The 21,458-nt window shown below is 36.6% G+C and overlaps 1 protein-coding gene across 5 annotated transcripts in view; it reads right to left on the bottom strand.

Moving 5' to 3' along the window:
• Window positions 1-21,458, bottom strand: part of PPP3CB (protein phosphatase 3 catalytic subunit beta) — a 68,688-nt gene that overhangs the window by 1,776 nt on the left and 45,454 nt on the right. The window contains exons 10-13 of one of the 5 annotated variants that reach the window (XM_014584852.1): window positions 20,919-20,996; window positions 8,603-8,687; window positions 6,568-6,665; window positions 1,328-1,357 (exon numbers count right to left, since the gene is read on the bottom strand). In XM_014584852.1, coding sequence (XP_014440338.1) covers window positions 1,328-1,357; window positions 6,568-6,665; window positions 8,603-8,687; window positions 20,919-20,996 — 291 coding nt within the window. Of the gene's footprint in view, window positions 1-1,327; window positions 1,358-5,625; window positions 6,666-8,602; window positions 8,688-20,918; window positions 20,997-21,458 lie in introns of those variants that run through there. The other 4 variants (XM_006170051.1, XM_014584853.1, XM_014584854.1 and 1 more) reach the window with 4 other exon arrangements.

Below are 21,458 nucleotides of genomic sequence, written 5' to 3'. Positions count from 1 at the left end.
CTAAAAATGTGAAATGTATAAACCTAAATGTAAACATGATAATTTCATAGATGACAAGTTATTAGCATAGCCTTAAAAAAACATACACACACAAAAGATAATCCTTTCTCATTTCCGTAATCAACCTCCAGGCAATGGCCTCAGGGTCTCAGTCTGACTTCTGCTTTACCAATTATAGTACACCTTAGACCTTAAGATCAAGATCACCAGTGATTACTACTGTAAGGAAGCAACAAGGGAAGGGCAAATGAGGAGGCTAAGCAAGGTTAATCCTCAACAAATGAATCTGGGCCAACAGCATGGGAGGAGAAAGAGATAAATCTACACTGACATTTAATAGGTTAGAACTATCTTGGAGGTAAAGGTATCACCATCCCAGCACCACCAATAAGAAATGAAAAGGTGGAAAATGCCTCCAGGAGTTAGATCTATGTTTGCCTAATAACAAAAACGTTTATAGTTTCATATTTTAGGTAATGCCTTCCTTCATTTACTGGCTATTTACTGCACAGTCTTTGGAAACCCAAGTCAAAATCATGTAAATTCTCTACCAGTTGTAAGGTTTCTTATTCACTTTATCTAAAATGATGCGTCCTCCGTTATTAAAATGTTCATAGAAAAGATTTCCATACTACTAGTTATAATCTGGTTGTTTAGTATGTGCAATCCCTAAGACTCTGTCTGTGTACATGAACCAAACAAATGGCTAGGGCAGCCAAACATTCAGTAATGTGTAATACCAAGCCAACACAGGATGTACAGGAATATAATCTTATTAGTAAACTATAGCCCAAATTGCAGCCAAAAAACCCAAAAACAAACAAACAAAAAACACACTAAAAAAAAAAAAAAACCTCATTATAGTGACAGTTTCTGCACTCAGGCACATTGCTGAAAATGAGTAAAAACAAACTCACACCTATATGCACACAGGGTTTCACTTTGGGGGAAAAAAATCCAAGTACTATAGAATCATGCAAAATAAGAACGCAATCTCTATTTGCAGGGCCGATTTAGTAATTTCCATTAAAACAGGCTACTTTAAATGCTATAATACATAGTACAACATGCGATACTCTCAGGAAACCAGAAACACTAAATTCTGGCTGCATTTAATACCAGAAAAGGGAAAAATCCCTAGATTATCACTATAGACACTACCCTTTGTGATTAACAACAAAAGAGTAATGTGACTGCGAAACTTGATGAGTCAGTGAGCCTGACTCACGTAGGGCTGTGCAAGCGAGGATTAAGACACACCCACAGGACTTCTGATGCCCACCCACACACCACAGATCTCTGCCCAGTGCAAGGACTCTGATCGTACCTTTTTCAGCCTCAATAGCCTCAACTGTGGCTGTACAGAAGTGAGCAGAGGCATGCAAAATGAATGAGAAAGATGAGAAGGGTCATATTGTACAGCAGAAAAGGCAATGATCACTTAAAATATCACAGTACCCCATACGACATCATTTACAATTTATCATAATAGTACCCATATTAGCCCATCCAATTCCCAATTCCTGACACACAGCACAGTTTACAAACAGCACTGACAACATCGCTCAGAGCACAGAACACAAAGACCGATAGAAAACATAGACACCTCAGCACCCATGCAAATGCATTCCAGCATTAATTTCCCATCTTGCATTCAGTATTTTGATGGCTTTAGGATTTTCCATTATGTTTATTATATCACAGCTATCACAATCACAGGAAAATTCTCAAGAGTAAAATTAGGTAGGAGAATTGTAACAGAAATGCAAACAGGAGAGTCTTCCATGTCTAACAGAAACAATACTTATCACCAGTTGATTCCCTAAGATATAAACTAGAAAGGTCAGCAATGCTTTTCTTGTTGTGTAATTTATTAAGATGAAGCATAAAAGCTGCAAAAGCTGATACAGCAGCAATGAAATTTAAGGGTAGCAAGTTTGATAAATTACTTTAGGAAGAATAGTTCTGTAGCTCTGTTCTTTATGGGGGGATCCCTTTTGTCTAGCATAAAATTCCTTTCTATTCTATTGTTGATGTTCCAAACATCTGAAAATATTAACATCTATGGTCTTTTGAAAAATCCATTTAGGCCCAGTCATGGTGGTAAAGGTGTAGGGCATCATAGCATGGGATGGCCCATGTTCAGACCCAAGGTGGACCTGAGTATTCCAGGCATGCCTGTGATCCTGACTGGCTAGGAGGCTAGAGGAGGAATCAACAAGTGGCAAAACTCTGTCAAGGGTACCCTCCTCTCTTCCATGAAAGATATAAGTAAACTTAAAAAAAAAAAATCCATTTATAATCAGTTTATCATGAACTCAAATTTGCCTCAGGAACTAAGAGCCTATATTCCTAACAAAGAAAGACTACTGAGCATCCTTTCAAACTCATCTACGAGAGAGCGATTAAAGGATAGAACTGAAGTTTTATAGGCAATAAATCTCAATTATTTTATGATATGGACATATGTATAGGTCACATTATAGATGAGAAATTAATTCTTGGGATAGCTTCTCACTGATCCGTTTAGAAAATCTCAACATATTTAGTCAAACATTTTGTTGTCAAAGATTGTTTTTTAGTTCATTTCTGGTTTTGAACTACATAAGGAGCTCGCAATGAGGACTAAGACCTAAGATTGCAGAGAACAATATAGCCATACAATATTATCCATTCAAAACTCAGAATACTGATAGCAATAATGTGCTGTCCCTCTATCTGTTTCTTTAGCAATAAGTCCAATTAATTATTCTTAAAATAAACTTTTAGCAATAAGTAAGATTTTTAAATGATATATATTTTATCCAAAGCAGTTATTAATGTGAAAGGACACTGATGAATTAAGGAATTAAAGTAGACTGAATTAGTCAATGTTGTTGATCTTAACCAGATAGTAAAATGAACTGGGTACCCAAAAAAAATAGGACGAACATTGAATAATGGAAGAGTTGATTTTCCTTAACTGTTATATTGTAATTTAGAGCAGACAAACACTTATCATAAACCTACTGTACAAACCACCATTTAAAAAGTCTAGCCCTGTACATCTAGGAAATAACTCATACAATTTGCCTAGACAGAAAACTGGGATAAATGACATATATATTTGATTGGTACAGGAATACCTAATCTTCAAAATGTGAATAATTTTCTTTATTATTTAGCAATTGAATTGGGAAAAACTTAAAATGTCTATCAAAATATGTTATAAAGAATTGGTGGAAATAAAAATGAATATAAAAAAACACAGACATGAATTTGTATGAAACATTTCATAAATTGCATATGGCAATAAATTAAGAATAAAAACTGCTATCATTATGAGAATTAGTATCCATTTGATCAATAGTTTAAGTCTATTAATATTTTTTTAAAATATAAAATATGACAAGATACTTTCATTCTATAGGCCTAAGAAAATTTTCTAGGTCAAATTATATTTTCTGCTCTTTCCTAAGGCCACTAACTGATCCTAAATTCTTTCCAGAATACAAATGGGTACCACACCCAAAATTGCATACCACGTCAGATTTAAATGCTTAGAATTGAAAGAGGATCATGTGAACCTTAAACATTAATCTGGAGAGAAAGAGACCTGATAATTATAAAATTCTGTCTGAAAGGCCTAGTTTTCCTTTATTATCTTCAGATATATAGAGCATCTTGACATAGCTTTACTAAGTTTGAGTATAGTACTGCTTCAAATGTATTCTTCAATACTGAACAGGATAAATGACCAAGAGAAAGGAGACATTACTAAAACAGAGATGGTCATGTATTTTCCCACATGTCCTGGTGAAGGTATCTATCATTACAGGGCTACCTTCCAATAAAGTCTTCATGAAGAAAATGTACTTAAAATATGAACATAAAACCCAACTCCAATAGAGTTGTTCAGTTTGTAAAAATATTCAATAAAAAGAGAATTTTTATTTTCTGACAACAAAATTGAGGTCTCAGAATTAAAAATTTTTCTTTTTGTAATACCTAAATCTCGGTTAATTACACACTAACATCAGGGAACATATGTACTGATTTTTAAAATGATGGATAATTAAAAAAAAAATCACACAGATGCAGCTTTTGTATGAGCTGTCATTTCTTTCAAAATGGGTTTATCTTACACTAGAGATATAACTTTAACCAAATGCTCAATCATACTGTCAAGAGTCATCACTAGCAGACCTATGGAGCTATCTTGTTCCCAGATTAGACCCCTTAAGCTCAGCTCCTTCCAGTAACTCACTCTATGCTGAGAACAGACAGTTCCTTCAGCAAAGCTGCTGTCTTTCAAACCTTCCCTGCAGTTGAGGGTGGTTTCGAAGTTGGAGGAATGAGCTTCACACTGTGTGCAAATTAAGAATAAACATAAGTGCTGAGCTGTCAAGAAAGCATGTAATTAGCAAGTGCTAATTGTGAAATCTGAAAGCAAGGTTTGCTATGGATATAGGTAAATGTAATAACATAGCCAAGGATAACTGAGAGATGACTGTAGTGTAGATTTATTTAAGTATATCCTTTAGGTTTTTGTTTCTGAACAAAGAGTTTTTTGAAGCTTTGAAAATTAATCATTTTCTATTAACATTTTTGCTAGTTTTACCGAATGTCTAAGATGTTTTTTAGAGAGATTTTTGGTACAAGAGCGTGTGCACTTGCCAGACAGACAGAGACAGAGAGACAGAAAGGAAGAAATCATCCCTCAGCGGGGATGGCTATGGCACAATCCCTTCTCCTCCATTCTCATCTTGGGATTTTGGGCACACATGCACACATACCTGGTGTAAGTTATAAGCCACTGGGGGTCTGGGACTTAAACCATGGTCGACTACATGGGAGTCCAGCAACATAACCATTATGCCATCTGCTGGCTCCAAATGTTTAAGATCTTAATTTACCTTAATGTACATTCATGAAATTCATTTTAGTTTATTTTTCTAATGTTTATAATATAGTAAGAGAACTGGAAAGCAAGGGACATAATGTAGTCAAAGCAGATTTTTAATAATAAAAGAAAAGGAACTTCATTCAGAAGGAAAATTTGAAATTGTAGTTTCAAAACATAATTGTACTTTTCCGATATATCTGTCATAGTAGCACACAATAATGTAAAAATATGAAATAAGAATATTTATAGGCCACCAGTAAAAATATTTATCTACAGGAGAAAATTATTTTTATTAGAAAATTATTGATTATGGGATTGAGTGAAATTAAATTGTATAAAGCCAATATTATTTAAGTTTTACTAAAAATTTCCTATTTTTTCTCTTTAAAAATTCACTAATTACAGCACCAAAAATAAACTGTTTATCATGACTATGTAAAACATCAGATCTGTTGCTGCTTATTTTACTCAAACAATGACCCTTGGAGGGCTGTCAAATGTGGCTACAATAAAACATGAAAATTCAGGCTTTTCCACATTATAGTTTTTGCTTTTTAGCCACAAGAGAAAGAAATCTAGACTCTTAGTTACTGTGTACAGTCTAACGTTCACTTCACTCTCTTCTATTTAATCTGTAGTGGGCTTTCAAAAAATTGACCCAGTATTTACACAAATATTTACGCCAAAAAAAGGTTAGGTCTTTTTTAATATAAAATATTCAATGAGCCAGATTACAGGAATGCTTTACGTATAATTCTTTTTATTTTCATGCAAAATAAAGGCACACTTAATAACACCCTTTCAATTTTGACTTACAGGATTTAAATTCAACCCCTTATTAACAATTGCTTAGTATCTAAAATTACATTCATGTTTAGAATGCACAAAGTGCAGCAACAAATGCAGCGAACCTCATAATAAGGTGCTACAAAGCTGCTTCTACATCAAAAAACAGACAAGTGTCTGATAGAATAATTTAATTGAACATACTTTTACAGACATACAGCTAACCTAAAGAAAGACAGACAGATTTAGGAAAGCAGCTACATCTGCAGAGGAAGGAAACAGCATGTTACAGACAGTCGATTATACATAGAACATTTGACAAACACCACAAAAAACAAACTTTGGCATCATTTACCAGAATACAAAACCTTGCACAAATCTTTTGGCAAGTGAAATGAATACGTAATGTTCTGTGGCCCAAGCAGATAGTTAACTCTAAAATTAAGTATTTGAAAATATAAGCACAGTCTAATACAATTACATAAATGAAAAAAGTAAAAAATAAGAAATTTGGAATTACATTTCCATTTTAGAAATATGGGTATCCCTAAATGACATTCTGAAATTGGGACTTTCAAAAGAAAAGGGTGAGTTAAACAAATAAAGAAATAAATATTCCAGACATTATGATATGAGCTTCTCCCATATCATTTCATGAAAAACTGAAGAACTAACCATTAATTTCAACTGAAAGGAATACCCATTTTATCAGTTTTCTGCCCTGGTCAGGTATTAATCAGACACTATCTATCATACAGTACCCTGCCTATGTCAGCTGCTGAGACAGGAACTAAAAAGCAGAAGGAATTCCCTGCATGCATTATGTGTACTGTTAGCAAAAGAGTGAGGTGTGCCCCAGTCCATCTGAGGCACAGCAAGTTGCATAACATCATTACCACTTTGCAGGGTCTGCCGTCCTCCAGCCAACACTCCACTAGGCAACATCCCTGTGGGAGTCAGGCCCTTGAGTGTCAGCACGCTTTCACTCTCCTCCCTGTGGCAGAGAGATAAAATAAACATCTGAGTCATGCAACAAGGACTTAGTTTAAAAGAGATGGGCCCAGATGTAGGTCATGCATGTAATTTATGACATTCATTGCTACCATATTTTTCTCAGTTCCAAGACATATTTTCCCATGTTCAAAATGTTTTAGATATGAAGGTGTGCTTTACAACAGAGGTATACATATTGTTTTTCTGAGCAGCTTTACTAAATATGTGGTAAGAGTCATCATCAATGGAATCATTTAACTGAGGAGATATGGTGTTTCATATGCTCTGATGTTGAAATGTTTAATGTAATCACTTTTGTAAATGCTTTTTTTTTAAAGTTTTGTTATAGGGCATGTGTGCTTGCCAGAGAGAGGGAAAGTGAGAAATCACCCCGCCCCCGCCCCCAGGAGGGGGGTGACCATGTCGCAATTCCTTCTCCTGCATTCTCCCCTCAGGATCTTGAGCATGCACACACACACACACACACGCTTGGTATAATGTTCAAGCAACCAGGTCCAGGACTCAAACTGCAGAGTCAGTCATGTGGGATCTAGCACTTTAACCTCTGTACCACCTGCTGACCCCTGCAAACACATTTTTTTAAAAAGAATTATTTAATTTAACTTTATTTATTTATTTTTAATTTGACCAGAGGTGGACAAAGAGAGCGAGAGAGAGAGAAAGTGAGAAAGCAAGCCGCCAGGTTCGGGACTTGAACCATGGTTGGGCATGTGGGAATCCAGCACCTTTAACCACCAAGCCACTGCTGGCCCCCTTTTTTTAAAAAAAAATTATTTTATTGAACTTTATTTATTTTTAATTTCCTGCAAACACATTTTAAAAGACTGACCTATTATTCATTTTGACCTATTACTTAAGACCCTTAAAATTGGTCTTCCTGGATCAACCCCAGAAAAGTTCCAGCAAAATAAACTTCTTAAATGGATGAGACATTCCTTCAGGAATACTCAAGGAAGTGTCTCTTACTGACCAGCTGGCGGAGTGCTAGTTAAGGAGCTGGATCCCACATGGCCAAATTCTCAGTTGAACTGTGGCTTGAAAAATTATGCCAGGCAGGTGTGTGTAAGTACTCAAAAATCCCAGGAGGAGATTGGCACAGTAATTCCCCTGGGAGGTGATTTCTCACTTTCCCTCTCTGTCTCTCTCCAATAAGTGTACACACCCGATAGCAAAACTACAAGTGTCCCCTCCTTATTCTGCTCTAATTTTCAAGGTATGAACCTAATGCTTTCATCAGAGAAGACCAAGAAATATCAAAAAAGAATGATAATCACAAGAGTCAAAATCCTAAATTTCAAAGGGACTTATAGTCCCTTCTCCAATATATAAACACACAACTAGTTTCTATACAGGAAGAACAATATCATGTTGATACTGAATGTCAAGCAGGGCAATGTTCATAACAAAGTACAATAAAAGTAATTTTTATAAAACAAATAATTAAGAAAATATATCATGGGAACCAGCAGTTAGCGTAATGGCTATGTCGCTGGACTCCCACGAAGTCGACCGCGGTTAGTGTCCCGGACCCGGTGGCTTAAAACTCACGCCGGGCGCGTGTGCGTGCGTGCCCAAGATCCCGAGAGGAGAATGGAGGAGAAGGGATTGTGGCGTGGCCATCCCCCCTGGGGGGTGATTTCTCGCTTTCTGTCTCTATGTCTCTCTCTGTCTGTCTGGCGAGCGCACGCGCCCTATAGCGAAAATCACTCCAAAAAAAAAAAAACTCACGCCGGGAGCGTGTGTGTGCGTGCCCAAGATCCCGAGAGGAGAATGGAGGAGAAGGGATTGCGGCATGACCATCCCCCCTGGGGGGTGATTTCTCGCTTTCTGTCTCTATGTCTCTCTCTCTCTGTCTGGTGAGCACACGTGCCCTATAGCAAAAACCACTCCAAAAAAGAAAAGAAAAGAAATCATTACCTGAGAACAGAGAAGACTCTTGCCATCTTGCCAATTGCTCGAATTTTGTTTCTTATGATTTCTTTCCGGGCTGCAGCTGAACCTACTTTCAGTGGAATAAATAGAAAAAAAGGTACAAGTTTAGGGCATCCACACTTGAATTATTCTGTTAGTCTGTTCCACGCTCATCTGAATCAATACCAAGTCCTCTGCCACCAGCACACATGAAGGAGATTATATGAACTCATGCCGAAAAGCTCCCTCGATGTTTATTTCAGTACTAATCTAATACTGGGGTCTGCTACATATACAAATGAAAAGTAATCCATAAACTTTGTTATCTCACACTACTGACTAATCAGTAAAACAGTAATGGGATAAAAAACTTCAGCACAACTTACATTACAAACCAGAGGACAAAAAACCGGTAATAACCTTACAGTCTCTGTTTAATTTTCATGATGGCTTATGGCATGCAGACTAATAGACATGAATATACAGTAGCCCTACAGTCTTCTATTTATCATAAAAGCCTTTGACATGCAGGCTGGAAACATCCCATCATACGACGACAGAATAATCTTCCTTGTACTAAGTTGGTCTAAAAATAACAGTATGAAGGGACTTTTAAGTAATCCTGAACTAAGGACCATACCAGCATTTCGACAATGCACATTCAACCACATAGACTAATGTCCTCTAAGGTCATGCAAGTATATACAGGCCCTGGGTGAATAAAGCATAAGCATGAAAAAAAGACTCCCTGAAAAACATAGCTAAAGGACCACTAATGCTTCGCCTCTTAAGGGTTAGCAATGCTGTCTATCACTGATACGGAAAAGTGTATACCAAAATAATTATATTGCTGACTAAAGAAAGACTCAAAGATTATATCTTCCTTCTCTTGGCCTCCAGAAAGAACAATAACAATCTCAGTCCTGGTATTTCATATATAGCAACTAAAATCACTCTGGACCCAAGAATGTGGTTCCTTAGAGCTGTGCTTCAACATGATGAAAACACACATATGGAAGCACCACAGTTGAGGAGAAGGTTAAGGAAAGGCTAAAGACACTACACCAAAAGGGGCCTAGGGTATACAAAGGTCTGAACAACCATAAGTCTTCTGGGCTAGAGCATCTCATTTAAAATATAGTCCACAAATACATATAATTAAAAACTAAGATGATGACTAAACCTGACTGCAAGGAAACAGAAAAAGAAATCTAATTTCAAAGAAGACATCAAGACACATTTTAGAGAAAATAGGCTCCACGACTATGTTAATGATGGTCTAAAGGGTAACATGAGCACTGAAGCTACAGCTTTTACAAGTCCAAAACTATGTGGGTACTGTGGCATTAAGTAGGTATTTTTAAGATGGCAAAAAAATTTACTAAAAACCAAAGAATTGTAGAATATTAGATTTAGAAGAGACATTAACAATATTGCAACATTCAATCTCATTTTATAGACAAAGAAACTGAGTTTATTAAGTGTCTTGTCCAAGGACAAATCCAATTCTCTTCTAATAAATTAATAAAGACATGTTTAAAAACTGACATTTTCTAAATAGCTAGACTATGAGTGAGCAGTAGGGAGTTGGGGAGGATGGTTATAACAAGACACATTGATATTTTCAGACTTAATTTATGTATCTGTAAAACTGAAAATGTAAACTATACTGATTTCAAATGAAAAAGTCACAGGAATATAAAAATACTATATGTATAAACCAGGATTTTAAATTGGTCTACAAACACATCATGCAATTTATTAAAGTAAATGTCCACAGTAAAATTACTTTGGGGAATAAGACAGACAATCAAACACCCCTAATCATGCAGGGAAAAGTACAAAACATTACAAATAAGCAAAAGAATGAAATTTTAAAACAAGAGGAATGAAAAAGAGGGAAAAATATTTCCATGCACAGAAAGACAGATATCTTGGAATATGACTTCTAAAAAACACCAAATACTAACTCAGATAAAACTTAACTAAATTTTCACAAGGCCCAAGAGGACTCTGCTTAAACATTATTCAATATATGTGCTAACTTACATGGATATGAGGATAAATTATGAAGTCATATTTCAAAACAATATTACTCTGTCTGGTCTGTACCTTTTTTATTGCCATATATGAGCCGTTCTTCAGATGGAGAGTCCAGAAAAAAGGAAGTGAATGATGGAGAAAAGGTGGTTGAAACAAATAAAAAGATAGAGATTTAACTTGGCAGTGGTATCGAAGAATGAATGTAGAAAGAAAGAGAGAAAAATGAAGGCCCTCATATTTGAAAATCTGAAAAATGTCAAACTGTAGAATCTGGTGAATAAAGGAGGGATGCCACAGGGTAGAGCTCTAAAGTAAAGTTTCCTTAAAAGATATGTGTTCAGAAGAAATTATGGACAGAATGACTATAATATTTGATGAGAGTAGACATAATTAGGGACAGAAAAAAACACGTGAAAACACATAAGACTGATAAAAGACTGTGCTAACAACAATCGCACATTTATATTCATACCCCTAAGGAAATGTATCACCCATGAAGTATGTTAAGTGAGAAGTAATAACGTAAATGAGATACAAACTTATGTGGTTCTTCAAGGACACCAACATCTGCAAAATCTGTAGTATATACAGAGAAATGTAGGTAACTTTATAAACTACCTCAGTGGAAAACCTTACCCACACCCAAAGCCTCCCATACTCCATAACAAGAACACACTACTTCTTGACTCTGATTTGTGGAACTCCTGCATATACTCAGGAGCAACAGTATGTGCTTTCTGTTCCCAATCCAATCTGAGAGTTTGGGGACATCTTTTTGCAGAAATAGCAACAGACTGTGTCAAAGCAAGTAATAAGTTATAAGAGTAGGCAGTGAAAGTGGTTTCATTTGAGCTTTTTACATCTTCCATTCTATTGATTACATGATTCCATTAAAGGAAATCCAAAGCTTAGTTTAGAAAAATAATAACACATAATAACTACATATTTCCTTACCAAACTGAAGGAAAAAATAAACTGAAAGAAACAGTATGCATTCTGTAAATCACGGAAATAAATCAATGTTCAAAAAATGTTGTTTGACTAAATAACACCTCTAAAAGGGATGCTATGTGCATTTACACATGCAATGTTTATATAAATTTTGGTCTTAAAAATAACCCCATACATACATACATTGAACAATTCAGAGTACCAAAGAATCACTGCTTAAGAACAGTCTTTTTCCATGACCTAATCTCAGTCTTGAGTATAACAAAAACAACTGTTTCCTTTCTGCCACTGGGAATCTCCCAATTCTGCTCTTTTTCCCCACGGAAAAGCTAAACTCCATTCTACCTCCACAACAATCGATAGCCCACTAAAAGTTTTCTTTCTGATGTCAAATTTCTTCTCGGACCCGGTCCATAGGGCAGTTTCACTGCTATATAAGAAAAGAGAAAGGAGAGGACAAAAGGCATCCCATTGTGGTAAATGAAGAGGAGAAAAGATGGACCATGTTAAGGGGTAGAAATAAAGGATTATGAGTAAGGAGGGTAAACAAACTTGTCCCAGTATTTCTTTTCCCTGTCCCATCCTAAAACACAGGATATATCCTAGTCTCCTTGCCTTTCCTCTATTCTGTCAATGCTCTTTCTCTCCTAAACCACTCCCATTCTTCCATACAAACTCCCAGACTCATTCTTTTTTTTTACCCTTAATGTTTATTTATTTATCTGTTTATTTGTTATGATTTCCAAGCTGCTGGGTGCAGGACTCAAACCTCTTTCGGCCACATGGGAATCCAGCACCTTAACCACCATGCCACCTATTGGCCCCAGACTCATATTCTTAAAACTTTCTTGATTCCCTGCTCCTAATACTTGGTACTGGAAGGGTAAAAACTGAGGAATTATTGCACTGCCCTGTTGGCAACTATTTCTAGTATTCAAAGCTGGATCTCAGTGTATTTTCCCATAGAAACATTGTCATAAATGGTGCTTAACAATTTTAAAAATTACTTAAGAAAGGAAAAGAATTTTCATCTTCTCTAGTCCTTCAATTTATGGATAATATAATCCTGAGAAGTTAGGTAACTCTCCTAAGATTATAAAGTTAGTGGATGGTACTGACAAATCTAAACCCTTGATCCTTTTTAACAAACTACACTGCTTCTTTAATGATCAAATTGAATTCATCCCTGGAATGTAAGAATGATATAATAAGTGAATAAATTAGCCTAACTTACCATATCGATAGGAAAAATATTAAGATACTTAAAATCTTCTCATCAGAAGGAATATAATAAAATTTATATTCTTATTCATGGTTGAATACCCCAAAATGATTCAGTGTCTAACGTCATATAATTCATGCATATCTAAAACCAAGTATTATAGTTAGACTTAATAAGAAAAAATGTTTTTAAATTATTTTATTTATTCATTTACTTATTTTAATTTGACCAGACCGATACAGAGAGAGAGAGATAGAGAGAGAGAAAGAAAGAAAGCTACCAGGTCCAGGACTCAAACCATGGTCGGCCATGTGGGAGTCCAGCACCCTTAACCATCGTGTCACCTGCCGGCCCCATCGTTTTCTCTTTCTTATAGGAAGAGAACTAAATTATTACCTATCATTACTCCTATTTAATTAACACTATTGACAATGTAATTTTATTAATTGCCAAAGAGTGCATGTGCTTGCCAGAGAAAGACAGAGGGACAGAGACAGAGAAGGAGAAATACCCCTACCCCCCTCAGTTCAGTTCCTTTTCCTCTACTTCTCCATCTTGTTGGGATTTGGGGCACACACACACACATACCTGGGCCTATAAGGTTTTTCAAGCCACCAGGGCTCGGATTCCAATCTCAGCTGGTCATACGGGATTCATTCCCTCAACTACTATGTTATGGGGCTGGCCCAGAAATAATATTACTTTTCAAAAAATAAAAAGAAGGAAAAGAAAAGTGTAGAAAAAAGGGCCCAACAGATGGAATAGTGGTTAAGTTGCTGGACTCCCACATGGTTGACCATGGTTCGAGTTCTGGACCCAGTGGCTTGAAAATCACACTGGGGACATGTGCATGTGTGCCCAGGAGAAGAATGGAAGAGGAGGGACTATGGTGTGGCCATGTCCCCTAGGTGGCGATTTCTCACTTTCCCTCTTACTCTGTCTCTCTCCAGTGAGTGCAAACTCCCTGTGGCAAAAACCTCTTAAAAAAAAAAAAGAAATAGTAAACGTGAAGAAAATAAATAACAGCATTAGCCACATATAAATGGTACTTTTTAAAGTTATGAAAAACAAATTAAAAATTACCATAGGAAATAATTATACTGATCCAAATTACTGTACATAAACACAAATGTATATAATGTATACCTCTATACACAGATAAAAAATATGTTGAGAGATATCAATGGTAATTGTGGTAACATAAAAAAACTGAAGTATTGGGAACCAGCAGTTAGCGTAATGGCTATGTCGCTGGACTCCCACGTAGTCGACCGCGGTTCGTGTCCCGGACCTAGTGGCTTAAAACTCACGCTGGGCGCGTGTGCGTGCGTGCCCAAGATCCCGAGAGGAGAATGGAGGAGAAGGGATTGCGGCGTGACCATCCCCCCTGGGGGGTGATTTCTCGCTTTCTGTCTCTATGTCTCTCTCTGTCTGTCTGGCGAGCGCACGCGCCCTACAGTGAAAATCTCTCAAAAAAAAAAACCTGAAGTATTAATATAAATTGGTAACAGATTTTCTCAAAGAAAAATTATATAAATGGTGTAATTATATGTTAAATATATGAAATAAAGTTAATTATAAATTAACTCATTGTACAGACCAAGAAATCTTGGTCATGGTGTAAAAAAATAGTTAGGGCTGGCCACATAGCCTAGTGGTTAAGAGAACTGGCTCCTATGTGGCCAACCAACAGTTAGAATCCTAGGCCCACTGGCTTGAAAGAGCACACGATGCACATGTGTGCCCCAAATCCTGACAGGATACAGAGATGGAAGAGAAGAGAAGAGAAGAGAAGAGAAGAGAAGAGAAGAGACGAGACAGTGGCACGATCATGACTCATTGGGGGTGCTTTCTCTCTCTGTTTGGAAAGCAACCATACCCTATAGCAATTAAAAAAAAAAGATATAGTTAACATAATACCAATTAAAACTCCCCCTAGATATTTCATAGAACTTAATATATTAAGACTTTATCTGAAAAAATTGTAGGCTATGTGCCAAGAATTATTTAATTCATTATCTCAATACCTACAATATTACAGAATAAGTAGTATTATCCTAAATATGAGGGAGACTCAGAGAGTTTAAGTAATTTGCCCAAAGTCACAAAAATATAGTAAGGACCTACAAGCTAAGCCCAAATTTATTCTTACTAAATAACAGCAAAAAATGAAAACTAATATCTAGTTAAAACTATTGATTTTTCTCTTTCTTTTTTTAAGAATTATTTTATTTAACTTTATTTATTTTAACTTGACCAGAGAGGGACGGGGAGAGAGAGAGAAAGCAAGCCGCCAGGTCTGGGATTCGAACTGTAGTTGGCCACGTGGGAATCCAATGCCCTTAACCACCATGCCATCTGCTGGCCCCAATTTATTATTATTTTTTTAAGAATTATTCATTTAATTTTATTTACTCATTCATTTATTTTAATTTGACCAGAGAAAGAGAAACACAAAGAGAGAAGGAAAATGAGAAAGCAAGCCACCAGGTCTGTGACCTGAACTGTGGTTGGCCACATGTGAGCATCTAGCACCTTAACCACCACACCACCTGTTGGTCCCCCTCCTCCATTTTAAAAATAATTATTTATTTAATTTTATTTATTCATTCATTTATTGTAATTTGACCAGAGAAAGACAAACACATGAGAGAAGAAAAGTGAGAAAGCAAGAACTTTTTTTTTTAAGACAAGGTCTTACTATCATGATCTTCCTGCTTAAGCCTCCTAGCTAGAACTGGAGGCATGCATCACCACACTGAATTCTTTTTCAAACAGGGTCTTGCTATATTGTCTAGGCCAAACTCAAGCTTGCAATCCTTCTGCATCAGCCTCTTGAGTTGCTGGGATTATAGCTGCATGCCACTATGTCTGGCCTTTAAAAATTTTGTGGAAGAGACATGTATGATGAAATATGTTAAAACTAAAAACTTCTACACAAGTATCAAAAGAAGAGAAGGGGCCAGATAGTGGCACAGTGGTAAAATGTGACGTTCTATAAGGCTGATCCACATGGGAAGGTTCCTGGTTCACATCTGGAACCCTCTCTGAGTACAGCAGGCATACAGGTGTAAAAGGATCCAGTTGGGGATGCTCTCTCTCCACCTCTTCCTCCATCTCATGGAAGAATAAGCAAATAAACTTAAAAAAAGAGAATAACTTAATATGTACCGAGTGTCTGCACTCTATGACCAAAACTGAATGACGAAAGGATATAGAAACACTGTAAATGGTTGTGAATACCAGATATAGGGTGGGAAGAGGGTGGTAAAGGAATAGAGTCTGAGGAAGGACATTAAGGAGAAAAATAGAGAGACATAGCATTAATAGGACAAAGAAATCGGGTATTATCTGTTGAAGATAAATTTATAGTATCAACTAGACTGGGGAGAAATGCACACATGTTGGAATATTTACTTTACAAGCTAAATAATGTGACTGAATATATAAAACAACTTGAAGTAAAACTTTAAAAAGAGATTAAAATAAGGAAAATAAGCAGTACTCCTTAAAGTTTACTAAATTAAAAAATTATCTATATAAATATACTTATTTCAGTTATTAATGAAAGTACAAGAGTAAAAGAACATTTTTTTTGCCAATCACCAGATGGCAATAATAGCACCTGTACACAGTCACTTTGTACTTTAAACCAATGGACTTAAAAGTCTTTAAGAATGGGAACTACAGGGTGGAATAGTGGTTGAGGTGCTGGACTCCCACCACATGGCTGATCACAGTTTGAGTCCTGGACTTGGTGGCTTGTGTTCTCACTTTCCCTCTCTCTCTGGTCAAATTAAAAAATAGTAAAAAAAAAAAAAAAGAAAAGAAAAAGTCTTTAAGAATGGGGTGAGGGGCCAGCAGGTAGTGTCGTGGTTAAAGGCATTGGATTCCCACATGGCCAGTCATGGTTTGAGTCCCAGACCTGGCAGCTTACTTTCTCATTCTTTCTCTGTCCCTCATTGGTATGTATACATGCCCTGTAGCAAAATTAAAAAATAGTAATGATAAATCAAATTAAATAAATATTTTTTTTGAGAAGTTTTTGCTATAGAGCACGTGTGCTCGCCAGAAAGACAGAAAGAGACAGAGAGACAGAAAGTGAGAGATTCCCCCCCCTGGGAGAATGGTCACACCACAATCCCTTCTCCTCCATTCTCCTCTTGGGATCTTGGGCACGCACGCACATGCACCCGGTGTGAGTTTAAGTCACCGGGTCCGGGACTCAAACCACGGTTGACTACATGGGAGTCCAGTGACATAGCCATTATGCTCCCTGCTGGTCCCAAATAAATAATTCTTATTAAAAAAATGTGGCCAGGGACCAGCAGTTAGTGTAATGGCTATGTCGCTGGACTCCCACGTAGTAGACTGCGGTTCGAGTCTGGGACCCAGTGGCTTAAACTCATGCCGGGCGCGTGTGCGTGCCCGCCCAAGATCCCGAGAGGAAAATGGAGGAGAAGGGATTGCGGCGTGGCCTTCCCCCCTGGGGGGTGATTTCTCGCTTTCTATCTCTCTGTCTCTCTCTGTCTGTCTGGAGCGCGCACGCGCCCTATAGCAAAAACTTCTTCAAAAAAAAAAAAATGTGACCAGCAGGTGGTGTCGTGGTTAAGGCACTAGACCTTGTCTTTCTAGGGAGCGCATGTGCCTTGTAGCCAAAACAAAAACAAACAAACAAAAAACAAACAAAAATACCCAATTCTTTTTAAAAAAGGACTTAAGGGAACCAGTAGTTACCGTAATGGCTATGTCGCTGGACTCCCACGTAGTCTTTCCATGGGCACGCACGCACATAGTTAGCTATGTGGGAGTCCAGCACCTTAACAACTACGTTGCTTGCTGGCCCCTTAAAAAAAGTCTTTAAGAATAAAACCTGTTTGGGGACCAGCAGGTGACATGGTGGTTAAAGTGCTAGAAAGACTCCCACATAACTGCCCATGGTTCAAGTCCTGGGCCTGGCAGCTTTGCTTTCACAATTTCCCTTTCTTTCTTGCTCTGGTCAAATTAAAAATAATAATAAATAATAAAATTAAATAATTTTTAAGTCTTTTTTTTTTTTTAGAGGTTTTTGCTATAGGGTGCATGTGCTCGCCAGAAAGACAGAGACAGACAGAGAGACACAAAGCGAGAAATCAACCCCCGGGGAGATGGTCACCAGCAATCCCTTCTCCTCCATTCTCTTCTGGGTATCTTGGACATGCATGCACACACGCCCGGTGTGAGTTTAAACCACTGGGTCTGGGACTCAAACCACAGTTGACTACATGGAAGTCCAGCGACATAGCCATTACGCTAACTGCTGGTCCCAAATAAATAATTCTTATTTTAAAAATGTGGCCAGCAGGTGGTATGGTGGTTAAGGCACTGGACTCCCACATAGCTGACCATTGTTCGAATCCTTGACCTGGTGGCTATGCTTTCTCAATTTCCCTTTCTACCTCTGGTCAAATTAAAAATAATAATAAAAAATAAAATTAAATAAATAATTTTTAAGTCCTCTTTTTTTTTTTTGGAGAGATTTTTGCTATAGGGCGTGTGCGCTCGCCAGACAGAGAGAGACATAGAGACAGAAAGCGAAAAATCATCCCCCAGGGGGAATGGTCACGCTGCAATCCCTTCTCCTCCATTCTCCTCTCGGGATCTTGGGCACGCATGCACACGTGTCTGGCGTGAGTTTTAAGCCACCGGGTCCAGGACACGAACTGCGGTCAACTACGAGGGAGTCCAGCGACATAGCCATTACGCTAACTGCTGGTTCCCTCAAGTCCTTTTTAAAAAGAGTTTTTTTGTTTGTTTGTTTGTTTGTTTTTTGGTATAAGGCACATGCGCTCGCTAGAAAGACAAAAAAAGTGAGAAATCAAACATCCTCTCCAACAAGGGGAAACAGCCACACTTTAATCCTTTCTCCTACATTCACCTCTCAGGATTGTGGGCATGAATGTACATGTGCCCCGTGTTGAGTTTCAAGCCTCCAGGTCTAGGACTCAAACTGCAGTTAGCTATGTGGGAGTCCAGCACCTTAACAACTACGTTGTTTGCTGGCCCCTTTAAAAAAGTCTTTAAGAATAAAACCTGTTTGGGGACCAGCAGGTGACATGGTGGTTAAAGTGCTGGAAACTCCCCCATGGCCAAATACGGTTCAAGTACTGGACCTGGTGGCTTGCTTTCTCACTTTCCCCCTCTCTCTCTTTCTGCCTCTTTCCAGTCAAATTAAAATAAATGAATGAATAAAATAAATAAATAAATAAATTTTTTTTAAAAAAAGAATCAAACATATTTGTAAGGAAAGAAATTTCTATATAGTTTCTAGTCAGGTATTACTTGATAAATGATTTAATTGAAATAAATAGTATACACAGTTGGAAAAAAGTTATAATTGTCTTCTGAGCACCATCAGAAAAAAATAATTAAAAAAATAATTTAAAAATTATAATTTCCTACTATATAACTATATAAGTTACATGTAGTTATAAAGTGTGTGATACACACACACACACACACACACATACTATATAAGTACAAATGACCAACCCTAACAAGTTGGGCCTGTCGAGAAATACGTCTATGGGCTCATTGCTGAAGGCACTATATATAATGGTCCAGTTCTACTGCAAAGGAATGTGGCAGTTCACAATTAAAATAAGTGAAGCCAAAACTCCTCATATTCTTTTTTTTTTAAAGAATTGTTTTTATTTAACTTTATTTATTATCGCCATTTTTTTTAAATTTTGAGAGAGAGTGGGGGCGAGTGGAGAAAACAAGCTACTAGGTCTGGGACTCAAACTGTGGTCAGCCATGTGAGGGTCCAGTACCCTTAATCACCATACCACCTGCTGGCCCCCTCATAGTCTTTCACTCTGTAACTCCCTTCAAGAAAATTAACTCCAAGAAAAAAAATAAAATTATTATACAAGTATTTATTGAATTTATATTCATAATAAAAATAACTTAGAATAAACTAACTGCTAAAGAATGTGAGATTAACTATGAAAACTACGGTATATTAATACACTTAAAAATATGTAGCTATTAAGTCTTAGCAATATGTAGACCGTATTTAACACATGGAAGCATTTAGAAACTGATTATGACAATAAAAAGTATACTAAAAAATGTGATAAGGCTATGGAAGAGAATGACAAGTTTTCAGCTTATTAGCTATTCACCTTTTATTTACTAAATTTGTTTTGTTTTGCTTGTTACACCATAGGGTACAAGACTTCATCAGAAAGAGACAGAGAAAGGGAAAGTGAAATACCCCCATCCCAGTCATGAGGGATGGCTACACCACAATCCCCTCTTCCATTCTCTCGAGATTCTGTTCATACACACACATGTACACAGCGTGATTTTTAAGCCACTGGGTTTGGGACTTGAAACATGGTCAACCACATGGGAGTCCAGTGCCTTAATCACCATGCCACCTGCTGGCCCCTAGTCAGTCAAGTTTTAAATAAATATTTAAATTAAGTTTTAAACAAATATTTCAAAACATAAAAATAAAATTAATTTGTTTTTATGGTATTAATTTATATACTATCAATATACATTAAGTATGTCGGCTTGTTGCCTTATATATGAAACTAACTACCATGTATAACCTTGTTTCTATGGAAAAAATGCTTTTGGAATCTTGAACTAACTAGGAAATGATCCTTTAGAAAATAACACACTAGTTGGGAACAGATAGGTTACTCTGTCATCTAGAAGGCAGAAGTAAAAATAACATTGGGAGTTCAAGCATGTATTTGATATACTAAGAATACGACACATTAAGAAGCAGCATTTTTATCCTCCCTTCTCCAAGTAGTGTCCATGTTAATGAAGAACCACATCCTTTTTATACCTTTCAGTTTTCTTTTTCTTCTTTTCTTTCTTCCAATTTCCCCTTTCCCAAAATTCATATATTTCCTCACGCTACCATAAAAAATAAAATCATTAAAATTTATTTTAAATCTTAACATTTGAATAAAATGACTTCTTGCCTATCAAATAGCATAGCCATCTAAAAGCAATGGCTATTTTCTGCAAAACAGTATGTACTGAGGATGGGCAGTTAAGAAGTATCATTTTACAATAAAAAAATAATAAGATGAATAATCATACCATCAAACTGGTCTTCACCTTCAGTCATCAGTTCGTCATCAGAGCAAATACTCAGAACATTTACCAACATTTCTGTCACTATTCAAAAAAAAAAAAAGTTACATTAGGTAACTTTGAACTTCCACAATAAAAAACAAATAATTCAACTATTAAATGAGCAAAGAATAGGAAAATACATTGATCTAAAGAACACATGTAAATGGTAAACACATGAAAAGATAATAAATGTTTGTAAGGGTCTGGAGTATTGAAAAAATTATACACCCATATTAGGATTGTTCAGTGATGAAGCTGCTCTGAAAAACAGTTTAGCAAAACCTCAAAAGGTTGAACATCAAGTTACCATATGACCCAGCAACTTTTCCCATGCCTAAGAAAAATGAAAACATATCTATAAAAACTTGTACATGAATGTTCTCTGTAACATTATTCATTACAGTCAAAAAGTAATAATAATCAAATGTCTGTAGGCTGACAAATATATAAACAAAATGTGATTTATGCACATAATGGAATATTAGTCCATCGTAAAAAGGAGTG

The sequence above is a fragment of the Tupaia chinensis genome, unplaced genomic scaffold (genome assembly GCF_000334495.1).
Source record: "Tupaia chinensis unplaced genomic scaffold, TupChi_1.0 Scaffold148012_1, whole genome shotgun sequence".
In the NCBI taxonomy this organism is placed as follows: domain Eukaryota; kingdom Metazoa; phylum Chordata; class Mammalia; order Scandentia; family Tupaiidae; genus Tupaia; species Tupaia belangeri.
This window is presented reverse-complemented; position numbering and strand designations above follow the sequence as displayed.